The sequence below is a fragment of the Oratosquilla oratoria genome, chromosome 35, assembly GCF_046742065.1.
Source record: "Oratosquilla oratoria isolate Oo_2021 chromosome 35, ASM4674206v1, whole genome shotgun sequence".
Taxonomy (NCBI): Eukaryota; Metazoa; Arthropoda; class Malacostraca; order Stomatopoda; family Squillidae; genus Oratosquilla; species Oratosquilla oratoria.
Genome location: NC_134811.1, coordinates 32384521 through 32399520, shown reverse-complemented (window position 1 = coordinate 32399520; position 15000 = coordinate 32384521). Strand labels below are relative to the sequence as shown.

At 41.1% G+C, this 15000-nt stretch overlaps 1 protein-coding gene across 6 annotated transcripts in view; it reads left to right on the top strand.

Annotated features, from left to right (window-relative positions):
- LOC143018635 (myocyte-specific enhancer factor 2-like) overlaps nt 1-15000 on the top strand; it is a 58146-nt gene that overhangs the window by 14647 nt on the left and 28499 nt on the right. For 4 of the 6 annotated variants that reach the window (XM_076174185.1, XM_076174182.1, XM_076174184.1 and 1 more), the window contains exon 2: nt 5902-6105. The exons of 1 other annotated variant lie outside the window; for it this stretch is intronic. In XM_076174185.1, the coding sequence (XP_076030300.1) occupies nt 5902-6105 (204 nt within the window). Of the gene's footprint in view, nt 1-5901; nt 6106-7633; nt 7838-15000 lie in introns of all 6 variants that reach the window. One more of the 6 variants, XM_076174183.1, reaches the window with a different exon arrangement.

The following is a 15000-nucleotide window of genomic DNA, read 5'->3' as shown; positions in this document are numbered from 1 at the left end:
AAAAAACATGGGGAAAGCAAATAGGACAAATACGAAGGATCGATTGTTTGATTGAGTATACAATATGGAAAAGGAGGGCTGATCCATGGACGTGAATAGAATAGTCAGGCGGCAGCCAGAATAAAAAGAAAAGTGCCACCCAGTACGGAAGGCACTAATTTCAGAAAAATGGCTGTGGAGCACGAAGAGGAATTAGGTCAGTAGAGTCGATTACTTTTTTAAAGGCAAGGGAGAGGGGGAGGAGAGGAAGAAGGCAAGGAGAGACGGAAGAGGGATAGGAAGAATAAGGAAAGGAGACAGAGTGAGAGGGGAGAAGAGATGAGAGGAGACAGCAAAAAGAGGGGAGAGGAGAGAAACAAGGGAAGGAGAGACAGAATACGGATAAAAAGGAATAGGGTTAGGAGATACTGAGAGGGGAGAAGAAAAGAGAGAGAGAGAGAGAGAAAATAAAGCGAGGGATGGGTTAGAGGCTGAGGGAGGGGAGAGAGAGAAAAGAGAGAGAGGGGGGGGAGGGGACTCAGCTCCTAATCCATAGCGAGCCTTGATCCTGTTTGTGTCTGGACGGCGTGAAGCCAGTCAAATCTTTTCAGGATTGCATTTCAAATTGCGACGCCTCAGCTCCTGCTGTACTACCGGCATGGTGAGGAGAACGGGTCTTTCTTCCCGCCCTTACACTTAAGAAGTAAAACAAGTCTTGGGAATTAGTAAACAAAACGGATAAGATTAGGGTTTTAGAGCTGTCAGTAGAATATGAAAATCGAAGGGCTACATGAACACCATCTTAGAAATTGGCTAGATATACAGTAGCGTCTGAGTACAGGTTACTTCCTAGAGTCGTCGCTGATCAGTTGAAGTTTTGTTATCTCGGTCATGTTGATAATAGATGTTTGGAAAATAATTTCGGTTGACAAAATATGAATAGATAAAATAAAAACATAAATCATGAAAAGTGAATAAGGGGGCGGGATTTGGGTGTACGATATATTAGCTAGTGTCCAGTCTTGTTAACTTCCTTGCTAGCAAGGAGTGCCACAGGGGTCAATAAAATAACCTGACGACAGCTAGAATGAGAGGGAAAGTGCCACCCGGTATGGAAGGGTTAAAGTGAAGAAATTGAAAAAAAAAACGAAACGGAAAGCGATTTTGGCTTTACTAGAGAGATTGAAGGCAGTCACTGCTTTGGAAAAGAATGGGAGAAGATTGGAATTATCAATATGTGAATACATTAAAGGCAGAGATAATTGCGTTTTTCTGTGATCGAGTATGACAAAAGGGGATTCTGCCATAAAGGTCAAGAGAATGTGGGTTTAAAAAATAAATGATACAATTATGCTCTCCAAGTAGTCATGGACTGATAGAATAAATTTCCAACAGAAGTAGTTTTGCGTCTGACGTGTCTAGTATTTGGAAACGAGAGAATCGCACGAAGAGATGCGAGAGTAAGACAGCTTAAAAAGTGTTCACTACGACAGAGGAGAGAGAGGAGGAGGAAGGCTACGATGGTACAGTATGAAGACTTAAGAGATGTAAGAGTAAGACATAGCTAGAGAAGTGTTCAATACGACAAAGGAGAGAGTAGAGGAAGAGGAGGAGGAGGAGGAGGGCTACGACAGTGCAGGATGTAGACCAACATCAAAGAACCTTCGGCATCTCTTATGCAAGCTTCATTTACTGTCGTGCATACACCCGTGATGACCCAAGCTATGCCATGTCAGTAAGAGCGGATGATTGTAGTGATGAAGACGTCAGGGTGGAAGACGGTTTGGTGATGTACTTGGTAGTAGTTGTTGTTACAAAGAAGGTCATAACACCCCTGGTAGTAGTTGTTACAAAGAGGTCAAACACCCTTGATAGCAGTTGTTGTTACAAAGAGGATCATAATACCCATAGTAGTTGTCGTTATAAACTTGGAGAGGTGGCTGGGGTATGTAGATCTAGGTGATCATGGACGTTGCTATGGTAACCATCTCTTGCGGTTTCTGAAATCTCAAAGAGAATCGTGGTCCTCTCGAGAATGAATGTGGGCGGTGAGGTGGACGTAGTAGAAAAATGATATATGTATTTTCTCATTGACTGCTATATATATCTAAATCGTCATCCTTGTTAGTGAAGAACATGATGCATATATTTTCTCATTGACTACTATGTATGTCCAGATCATCATTTTTGCTTCTTGATTGTCTGCATGCCTCGTGCGTGTGTAATTGTACGCTTTTATAGTTTCTTGCATTCTTTAGGTAAGGGTCTTTCTCTGGCTAGGGACTGCACAGGGTGTGGATGACGCTATTCATGATGAATCATGTCAATATGTGTTCTACATAATGAGAGAACATGAGTATGGGATAAGTACATGAACTAGTGAAAACGTGTCACGGAGAGAACCGTCCTCTTGTTAATGAAGGGACATAGAAGACAAAGATGACTGGGTTCTCGTGAGGAAGTTGGAGGTGCCACAGAAATGAAAGAAATCACCTGGCGGCAGCCTGAAGAAAAGGAAAAGTGCCACCCGGTACGGAAGGTGTTATAGATGAAATTATATATATATATATATACGAGTATATATACATTACAAAATTATTATAAATATTAAAACTAATCGAAAGAGCCCGTAGACGGACTTTGTGTCAAGCCTCGTTGAGACGGGGCTAGTTTAGTAGCCGCTGGTGCTAGTTGCTGCAAGTTAACTTGCCGGTAAGCGTTGACACTAAGAGAGTTGTGAGGATAGTGTACCAGCTTTCCCTTGACATTGGGCAAGTAGAGGGGTAGTTTACAAGTCGCTAGCACTAGCGGCTACTAACCTAGCCCCGTCTCAACGAGGCTTTAGGCTATATACACATCAACATTGTCTCCGAAACACTGTTACGACCTCTCTTACGTGTCTCTGAACTGTCTCGCAACAGTTCCGAAAGATCATTTCGATGCTTTGTTTAAACAGCGTGTCTTCGTGGATAACGGCTTTAAGATATCGACTTGTACTCGTGCATACATCAAGATACTGTACAGTCTCCACAACTATGAAGTGATAGTGATTCTAATGGTGGCGGCACACTAGGCTAGCATGCTACTTGCTTTTGCTAGTTCGTTTGAGTTGAAACGACTTCGGTTACAATATTCTAGATTTCCGTAAGAACATCTCAACAATATATCTAACATTCGTATAAATATCACTTCTCTTAGTCATTTAGCTTCTCACTGTATGACGCAAGAGTAATATGACATTTGGAAATTAGAATAACAAAAGATCGTAACCGAATTCGTTTCTACTCAGATGAAGCAGCAAAGAGCAAGTAGCATGCTAACGAGAAATACCTAGTGTGCCGACACCTTATGACGTTTCGAAACAACGTAGAGACAAGATAAAAAGACATTAGGAACATGGCAACCATGTTTCAGAGACATCGTGTCTTGGTATATACGAAGGGTAACCCCGTTGGGGAATGTGGTATACTTTACATATTGTATTCTTGCTAAACACAAAACAGTCTATTAAGATGACCTCACGTTAGCACGCTGGTGCCATTATGTTTGACGCTAAGGAATTTTGTTCAACGGATACATATAGTGTCACTGTTTCAAAGGGTTAAGACTATTTTTATCCTCTTGAGGGTGCCATTATTTATGGCGCCAGGCGATTTTATTAACTTGAGGTGTCGTCAAGGTAGTAGAGATGTTAAGACTCTCCATTAAATCCTTGGCCCTGTATCATTTTAGCTGGCGCCAGACGATTTCATTCAGTTAAGGTGGGATCACCATAGCAACGGAGTAATCGACGTTGCTGTTGTTGTGATTGTGTTGGTGCTGTTGTTCTTGAGACCACAGTGTCAGATTGTCAGATGAGGTTGTACCGTAGTGTGTTGGAATGTGGAGAGGGTGACGGAGAAGGAAGTGACGTAGGAGGAGGAAGACGAGGAGGAGGAGGAAGACGAGGAGGAGGAGGAGGAGGACGAGGTCGTGGTGGCGGAAAGGGTAGCAGGCAAGTCACGAAGGAATCGATCGATGAGGAGACCGACTGGTCTCTCGCGCCGCGGTTGGCACCGACTGGCACTGAAGTCGCTCTCCGCCGGAGGGCTTTTATCCTGAGCTGATTAAAATCAGCTGGCACTCGCGAGAACAAATGTCTCGTGATTGACACCTATGGCCCTCCCGGATGAGAGCTCAGCGCTCGCTTAGACTAGTCTTGGGCAGCACTGTGGTTTTATATACACCATAAACCCATCTTCTTACTTAAAGGGGACAACAACGTCTTGCATTGTTAGTGAGGTATCCTCGCCGTGAGTGGAGCGCGACCTCGGGTCGGCGTCGTGCCAGCCCTCGACACTAACCACTACACTCGTAAGAGTAGAATCACACCATACGTGTAGGCGTATTGAATCTATTGTGGAGTGGGTTTGACCACATGAGCATATTACTTGGATGTATGTTATGTGATCGTTATGTATGTTCAGTGAGACACACGCGCGCGCGCACACACACACACACACACACACACACACACACACACACACACACACACACACACACACACACACACACACACACACACAATTACAAAATATTACAAAGGAAGGGCATGCCGACAGGAGACCTTTTGGTCCATAACTAGGTCATATGCGAAGAAAATTATAATAAATGAATAAATAAATAAGTAAACAAATAAAATAAATAAATAGATAATGATATATAATCAACAAACAGGTAAGTAATGATAAACAAATGATAACAAATGAACCAGTAGAATGAAATAAAATAAATGACAGGCATTACAGCATACGCACACACGCACATACACACAGACAGACACATGTACGTTAGATGCGTCTTATACTGTGCGTTAGATACGTCAAGTGCGTGCTGATACCGCACACAGGTCAAGTGTAGTGTTGTCGTGCCTACGTTGCTGTGCGCACTCAGACAAGGACTCTTTGGCAAAAAGAGAAGCGGAGAAATAACTAATTAGGACTTATTATTCTACGCCAAAGCACGTGGAATAGCGAGCTTCAAGTACAGTCACTCGTTGAAGCTCTGCGTGAAATTTGTTATGCCAATATGATCTTCAGGCCTTTTTTTTCCGCAAAGCGAGGTTGCTAAGCATGTAAGCGGGATCGGACGTCGTCACCCACATCTGTCACACGTGTTTCCTTGCCCATGCGAAGATTGCTTTTTTAAAAATGAAATTCCGCATGTAAAGATTCCACTTATACAATCAATATATAAAAAGTATATGACAATATTAGATTCTTTTGAGAGGAGATAAGGGTACTAATTATACACTTTGCTTTCTTTATCAAATTTATGGAAAGCTAAAGTCTTGAAGAATAGATTATTATTATTATTATCATTATATATATATATATATGTATATATATATATATATATTTGGGGGGTGAGTTTAAGCGAACATGATGAATTAGCATCATTAAGCCCTTGGTTTTAACGAGTACTCGAACACGCTGAAGCCTCCGGATCTTCTTGACAGAACGCAGGGTTTCACTTACCACCAGAACTCTTATGTTATTACCGAAAGTAAGCTGAAGACTCGACAGCAGGAAGACTTTTCCGTTGTAAGAATTAGTTTGTGACAATTTGTCCCTCAGAACATTACGTTAAAGATGTGAATAATACATATATTAACCTGACAGAGGCTACAGCATTATTGAAACCACCGGAAGTAACAGATAGATCGAACGTCCACAAGCTGCTCCAGTATCTCATGTATATGTTGATGACCTCTTAACTGTATCTCTTTCTGTCTTCAGCATTTAAGCGCAGGTAAGTCACACTCCTCGGGACCTTGCGCCCCCTTCAGCGTCTCCTTCAGGTGACACCTCAGCAGGAGGTTCTTCACGACATGCGGCGCCGCCGTCAACCCAGCCCACTCTAACGTGCCTTCTTCCCCTCTAGGTAACGTTCAACAAGAGGAAATTCGGTGTGATGAAGAAGGCGTACGAGCTCTCAGTGCTGTGTGACTGTGAGATCGCGCTTATTATATTCTCTTCGTCGAACAAACTATACCAGTACGCCAGCACGGACATGGACAAAGTCCTCTTGAAGTACACAGAATACAATGAGCCCCATGAATCTCTCACCAACAAGAATATTATCGAGGTACGCAGAGATGCAGACACGCACACCGAAGGGTGACGGGGGCGTCGTCGAGGTGTCGGAGGAGTAAGAGGAGGAGCTAGTAGTCCTTGAGGTTGAGGTCGAGAGTAAGGCGAAGAGACGAGAACGAGTGAGGGAAGGAGAGGAGGGAGAACGAGAAGGAAAGAGCATATGGACGTAAAGAACCCCCTGAAGTAGGGCACTAAGGGCGAAGTTGGTTGTCATGTCTCCGTCAACTTCGCCTGTCTGTCCTACTTCAGGTTGTTCCTCTTTAGGCCTGACGCCAGCTCTTTCCCTCCCGCCACCTGGACTTCTTCCCCTTTCTGTTTCTTGCCCTACTGTCACATTACGCGCACGTACACACACACACACACACACACACACACACACACACACACACACACACACACACACACACACACACACACACACACACACACACATAGTGCGTGTATGCGCGCGCGTAATAGGTGCCCCCAGGCACCCACCTCACCCAGTTGGCTCCCACACTCACACACTCCGGAAGACACCGATGCCTCGCCTCCGTCGCCCGTTTGCCTGTTGGTGCTGACTGCTGCTCCCGTTGCTGACGGCGTCTGCTGACAGCCAAGGCCGCTGACCGTGTTGCCGCTGCATCCTCCTCCTCCTGTGTGTTCGGCCTTTTTAGAGACGCCATGCTCGCCCTCTTTGTCTTGCCATACTTCCAGTGTCTTAACTTGTTGGTAGTCAGAGACTGCGGTAGCGGTTGGGCGGAGGAAATGGGGAGGGTGGGGGATACGTGTGCGCGTGTCCAGCCTTGGGAGTGTCAACGCCCCCCCCCCTTACCCCAGTTCCCCTCTTCCCTTGTGACAGAGTTGACACTCCCAGTGGATATTGCTGTACAACTTCCACTGTGAGGCTGGAGCATGTCGCGCACTCCTCCACTGTTTGCCATCGCCTACCACCGCCTACAACCCTCCTCATCCTGATCCTCATCCTGATCCTCATCCTGTGTCCTTTTCCCATGAACCCAGAAGGGATTAAATACTCTCCTTCTTTCCAGAACCTCATCCTCACCTGAGCAACCCCACATATCCTCCTCCCCCACCCCCCACCTTATAATCCCCCTCCCCCAACGAACTAACCTCAGGAACCCCCGGCAAGCAAGACGTCTCGTCTGGCCTCCACGCCCCTCCTGCGCACCCAATGTTGCCGTTGATTCCTCAGGTTCATCGCGGGGGACCAGTCTACGTTCTTCCTTTCCTGACGAGGGAGTAAGGGCGACGGGGCCAGATCGACAAACGTCTCGCCCGGGCAGTTCCTGTGTTGATGTACTTGTGTATGTGTGTGTATGTACTTATGCCGCTACTACTACAACAACAACAACTACTACTACTACTTCAAAACTACTACTACTATTTATTGTTACTTCTCCTGTCCCTTCATCGCCACCCCCCTTCCCCCTCCCCAAACAAACATCTGTTCTGTTGCTCGTGTGTGATTCTGTTTCTTGCTAACAGCCAGGCCCCCCTTTTTTGTCTGTACTTTCCAGGTGACTTTTACTAAGCGCAAGTTCGGGCTCATGAAAAAGGCGTACGAGCTGTCGGTTCTATGCGACTGTGAGATCGCTTTGATTATCTTCAATTCCAGCAACAAACTTTTTCAATACGCCTCCACGGATATGGACAAGGTTCTTCTTCGCTACACTGAATACAATGAACCACATGAATCTAGGACCAATAATGATATCGTTGAGGTAACAGGCCACTCGCTATACGCCTTCTTGAATATATATTCTTGTATTACACTTCCTTGGGTTATTATATCATGATATTTGACTGTCGTCATCACTGATTTTTTTTTTTATTGGGTGTAATTATTTATATAAATATTTTTTTTTATTATCAAGGATACGATTATCTTTTATTATTTAGTTTTATTGTTATTCCTGATTATTATTATTATCATTATTACTCTAATATATCTTTTATTATTCATGATTATTGTTTTTATCTGTCATTGAGCTAATTAATATTTTTGTCGTTGTTATTCAGCATTGTTATTTATTCTAAATCGATTACGTGTGCAGTATATTATACAATATTGATTATTATCATTATCATTATTAATTACCAATATTGTTATTTTGTTAATTTTCGTTATAGTTACGGTCGTTGACACATTATTTTGTGATTTTGATCACTGATATGATAGTTTTGTGTATTTCGTTATAATTGCTATCACTGATATACAAATATGACATCATTATTAATCAATAATTAATCAATAATTTATTGTCACTAGTTATTAATAATGAAGAACGCGTTATAATGTTTAGAATAATAATATTAAGTGATAGGAAATTAAGTGTATTTATCACTGGTAGATTATATTAATTTGATTTTAAGCAATCAGTACTATGTTATCATTTTATAAGTCTTTCAAATAATTTTGTAATCATGACAAATCTCTGATAATTATTGTTATCATTGTCATCAATGTTCTTGTTCACTTGCTGGCTAATTAAAAAAAGTTATAACGGGAAGTTGTATATACATATTTTTTATTTGTTAATAGATGTGGTATTACAATAGTTTCGATGTCGCAGGAAATTTCGATTTTTTATTTCCAAATAGTACTACTTACAATAGTAACATACTACTACCGTCCATCGTCATCGATTGTTGCACTGTAGACGCATTCAAAAAACGTCTCGTCATTTACTGAGCTACAAACTCCCGTTTAGAATGTTTTACATCTGAATAGGTTAAGGGAAAATAATAATAATAGTAATATTAATGGTAGATTAGGTACCAAAACAGCCATGTAGGGACTAATAGGTCTGTTCCTCTATGTTTGTCCTTCATGTAACTCCATGTAACTCCTTTATTGTGTTGCCATTAATATCATGCACTCCTTCACTGCCACGTTAATTTATAAAATCGCCCGGCGGTTCCATGAAGTCAGGACAAGTTAAAAAGCATCCCTAAAGACCCAAAACATCCTCTGTAGCCTTACTCTCTCCCACCCCATCCTCCTCCTCGTCTTCCTCCTCCTTCTCCTCCTCCTCCTCTTCCTCCTTTTCCTCCTCCTCTTCCTCCTTTTCCTCCCCCTTCGCCTATCCAAATCTTTGAATCCCTCACATCTTTTTCAATCAGGCGTCTCTCGCTCCGCCCTTTTCTTCGCGCCGTCTTCCACCAGGCCCCGCCCACTGTATTCCCCCCCTTTTTTTTCCGTAACCAACTTCACCCTAGATTTGTCCTTCCCGCGCACCCAGTCACTCCTCACCATCTCATCCTACACTCACTCCCTCGTCACTCCCAGTCCCCATGCAAGCAGCTGTCTTTCCCGTCCCTCCTCCTCCCCCTCCTCCCCCCTACTCCTCCTCCCCCCTTCTCCTCCTCCTCCTCTTCCTCCCCATCCCCCCTTTCCTCTTTCCATTTCATCTTCCATAGACACATTACTGGGATTCATGGTTATTGTGAATGCCAGATTGTTGTTATTATTATTATTATTATCATTATTATTATCATTATTATTATTATTATTTTATCATTATTATCATTATTATTATTATTATTATTATTATTATTATTATTATTATTGTCACCATTATTATTATTATTGTCACCATTATTATTGAATTAAATGTTAGGCCGCGTCCCACGAAATGACGGTGAAAATACGAGTGACGGAGATGAATAAAATAGCTTAACGGCAGCCAAAAGGGAAGGAAAAATACCACAGAAGAGTCCGCTGCCGCACAATACGTTGAACCTTACGTTATATATATATATATATATATATATATATATATATATATATATATATATATATATATATATATTTATGTATACATATATATATATATATATATATATATATATATATATATATATATAAATAAATAAATAATATACGATCATTTGTTGCCCTCGAAGCCAGTAAGATCGTGATGAGGACTGTGATGATGATAACAATGATGACTATGTTTATGATAATGATTATGATGGTGATGATGCTAACTGAGAACGAGGAACTGGTGAAGGAGGAGGAGGAAGAGATGTACGTGAGCTTGAATAATTTTGTTGAGTGCCATCGTTGATGGGATTGGCCTTCGAGGTCTCCGTCCCGCTCTGTGTAGGTTGAGAGGGACGGACTTAGCATTGTAGAAGAGGCGTAGGGTTGTGGGAGGGGCTCAGCATTGTAGGGAGGGACTCCGGTTTATTAAGAGGGGCTAGCATTGTTGGAGAAGCGTAGGGTTGTGGGAGGGGCTTAGTATTGTAGGAGAAACGCAGGGTTGTGGGAGTGGCTAAGAGATATGGGAGGGGCTTGGCGTTGTAGGGAGGGACTCAGGTTTGTGGGGAGGGGCTTATCATTGTAGAAGCGTAGGGTTGTGGGAAGGGTATAGAGTAATGGGGAGGGGCATAGGATAAGAAAAAAACTTGTTTGAGAAGGGCTTAGGACCGGTGGGGGGGGGGGCTAGGTTTATAGGGAGGGGCATTGTGTGTGAAAATAAACGAGGTAGCTGTGGGGTTTGCGTTAGGGTTAGAAGGGCTGGGATTAAGAAATGGGTAGGATTTAATGTTTGGGTTGGGGGTTTAGCTTTGCGTAGCGTGAGTAGAGTTTGTGGAACATAGGATTAGAGGTAGGGTTTGGGGCAGGGCTTAGGATAGCGTTGGGGGTGGAGTTTAGGGTTTCGGAGGCGGAGCTAGAGTTTGGGGTGGAGTTTAGGATTTCGGAGGCGGGGCCAGTGTTCCGGGTGGAGCTTAGGATTTCAGAGGCGGGGCTAGAGTTTGGGGTGGAGTTTAGTGTTCAGGATGGAGCTTAGGATTTGGGAGACGGGGCTAGATATTGGGGTGGAGCTTAGGGTTTCGGAGGCGGGGCTAGAGTTTGGGGATAAGGCTTAGGGTTTCGGAGGCAAGGCTAGATTTTAGGGGAGGGGCTTAGGGTTTGGTAGGGGGTGTTAGGGTTTAGGGGGCGTGGATAGGGTGCCACCTCCGCTGAATAGAACCCTGTGGTGCTTATTACAATAAAGCTTACGTGACGTCAGTAGGAAGAGAGTATTACGTCATGATGGGCAGTTAAGGCAAGGCCATGACAGAAATAGTTTGCGTCATTAATTGAAATTAGGCGTGAGGTGCTATTTTCCCCAATAGAGACAACTTTTTCGTTTTTTTTTTTTTTTTTCTACGAGATGGATACTTGAAGTTATGTTGCCAAGGTGATGAGTAGAATAGCCTGGTACGGAAAGGGTCATTGCGTCAATAACACGTGAAATATTTTCTAGAAAATTCGTGTTTATCAGAAAGTATTGTGACATCACTAGTTTGACGCCACGCGTGTGACATAATACACAGGACGTCATGAGTAACGTAATTATCACTGCTGTCAAATGATAGTATTTTATTTGTTTTATATATGTATATATAAATTTTGCATAATTTCGCTATTGCCGATTTCTTGATGAGGCATTGATATGTGTGCACGATTTTTGAATGCCGTTGTTGATAATTATTTTTGAGAAATTAAGCGATTCATGTTAAATTTTGTGGTCATTTTTTTTCGGAAGCGTTTTCGACTCTGCGAGAAAGAGACTATCTCTTGCTTAACGATGATGCAAATATTGATGATGATAATTAATGGTTGCCAACTGTTTGGGAATGTTAGATATATTGGTGATGGTTAACTGATGCTTAGGGATGACTTTGATGCAATGACAATAATTCTAGAAACGAAAGTGAAGCTTTTAATTTTGGGTCTAGTTAATTGGTAGTGGAGATGGTTATAGATATTTTCTTCTCCTTAGGGGACGCAATATATATATATATATATATATATATATATATATATATATATATATATATATATATATATATATATATATATATGTGTGTGATTTCTTGAAGTTAGCAGCAGTGAGAGTATTGTGAGAAGCATATATATTTTTTATTGAGAATGATTCATTTAAGTTAAACTATGCTGTCATTGTTGTAAGCTTCAGTGAAGCTTATATCCTTGTGTGTATATATATATATATATATATATATATATATATATATATATGTGTGTGTGTGTGTGTGTGTATGTGTGTGTCTATGATTTCTTGAAGTTAGCAGCAGTGAGAGTATTGCTTTACTTGTAGAGAAGCGTCAGTATTTTTTATATTGACAATGATTTATTTAAGTTAAACCATGCTGTCATTGCTGTACATTTCAATGAAGCTTGTATCCCTGTGTGTGTATGTATATATATATATATATATATATAGATATATATATATATACACATATACATACACACACACACACACACACACACACACACACACACATATATATATATATATATATATATATATATATATATACATATATATATATATATATTACGAAATGAGGAGGCATACAAGAATAATTCTCATGTATTGTGTCTCCAGTTTGGAGGAAGAAAGCAGTGTTTCCAACCAGGTGTGCCATTAATTCCTGTACCCAATTGTACATACTGGTTGAGGCTTGCGGGGGTTGTACGCTTGCACTTAGCACTCTCTCAAGGCACACGCGCGCGCACACACACACACACACACACACACACACACACACACACACACACACACACACACACACACACACACACACACACACACACAATCTTCTTTGAAATATTGTTTATCATGTACAGATTAAAAAAAAATAATAATAAAGGATCATTTCTTTTTAAACGTTCAGTATTCATTATACGGCCCACATATTCATGTACATTCATCCAAGTTAACACTAATCCACGCACACACACTCATTCACGCACTTACTCATCCACACCCGCACACACTTCCTTGCATAATTATCCACATACTCAAGAACTATTATATATGCACATAAACGCACAAACTAAGGCTAAAGCATAGAAGTGCGCACATACAGATGTATATGCACCTTTTCCATTTATTCAACTCGTTTGTGGCCTTATTACGTGTTGGTTCAGTAATGAAATATTTACTTTGCGTCGTTAATGTGTTACCATTATTGATTCTCACATATAATTATCAAATATTTCATCTCACAATCCCAGTCTTATTGCTTACCTCGAAGTAATTAAACTATTTCAACCCAAGATTGACCATTTGAACACGAGGATAGATTAAGCCCCGTCATTGGTGACTGACAGTAATAAACCTCACATTATGGCAACATCTACGTCATAACTGCGCCTCATTGGCTCATCCAATTAGTGTTCAAGTTTATCATCAACCAATCAGGGCTCTCTTTCAATGATACCCTTCACTTTATGGCAAAACTTTGGTCACACTTGCACGCGATTGGCTGAACGGTCGAGTGTAACAGCCACTCAGCTGCACTTACGACCGAGATATCGCCTCAACGTGAGGTTTATGAGTGACCGGGTTGCTTGGATGGACTAGGGTCGTTCTTGATACACTTCGTGAAGTTTTTTGTCTTAGGAACCTCAGATATTGGGGAACGGTTGGGCTCACACCAAGTCACTTTCAGTCGCTTTCAGTGACTTTCAGTTACTTTCAGTCACTTTAGTGTAGTAAATGAAAAGTGCTTCACATCCGTGGCCGCTATTCCCGTCACGTCGCCGCCTCCGCCGTGTATGCTATAATATAATTTTTTTTATTTATTAAATCACGCACACATTCAGAGACACTGCATCGCGCGGTTCCCCCCCACGCTGGATTGTCTTCTTTCCCGTGGTTGAGACTCTTGGGCCCTTTTGTCAAAAAAAAAAAAAAAAGAAACCTCGCGCTGACTTCGAGATCTCCTGAAACCCCCTGTACCTCATGACACTGGCCACGGCTTGTTTTTGTAGAACTGTAGTTAGTCAAATTAACACATGTTTTTGGCTTAGATACTAACATTTGATTACTTGAAATATGTATGAACACATACATATATACATATATATGTATATATATATATATTTATATATATAATATATATATGTATATATAATTATGTATATATGTATATATATATATATATATATATTATATATATATATATATAATATATATATATATATACCGCTTGGCCATTAAATGTGTGTTGGATAGTTTTAGTTTGCCTGGTTTGTGCAACCCTGCTTAGATGGACGTCATTGTTGCTTTGAGTGTGGCTTGGCCGTCGTCTGGCACTGGCGGCACACATGGTGCCATTGTGACACCGACTTGTGGATAGTTTGCAGATTTATTTTCCCATTTCTTCTATAAAGTTGCAAGTGATCTGTCATATACGATCGGAAAATTAAATCGATTAGGATATGAACAAATAGGTTTTGTATGTATGCGTGTGTGTGCATTTATATTTATGTATATATATATATATATATATATAATATATGTATATATATGACTGTATATTATCCATATTATATACATTATAGTATATATACTATATGTTTGTATAGTATACATGTTGTATATGATATGTTGTATCATATACAATATGTATATGTACAGGTATGTGTGTATTAGTTCGTGTGTGCGGGCGCGTGTTTTTATTAGTGTTGTGCGTATTGTATGTCATATACTGTTTTACCATTTGAATATATATTGATATATAGTTACAAGTCTTTTATTTCCAGGTTACTTTTATAACACTGTGTCACCATACATGATATATATTCATAACCTGTGTGTGTGAGCGTGCATGTATGTAGAATTTTTTATATGTGTGTGAACCTGTGTATGTATGTATATGTGTGCGCACATGCTCCTGATGAACATCCTCTCTTTCCCTGTGATTTTCTTTTCTCTCTCTCTCTCTCTCTCTCTCTCTCTCTCTCTCTCTCTCTCTCTCTCTCTCTCTCTCTCTCTCTCTCTCTCTCTCTCCCGCTCTTTCTCTCTCAAGCCAAAGCCAACCTTTTCGGCATCTCCATGAAAGATTCCTCTCTTTGGGA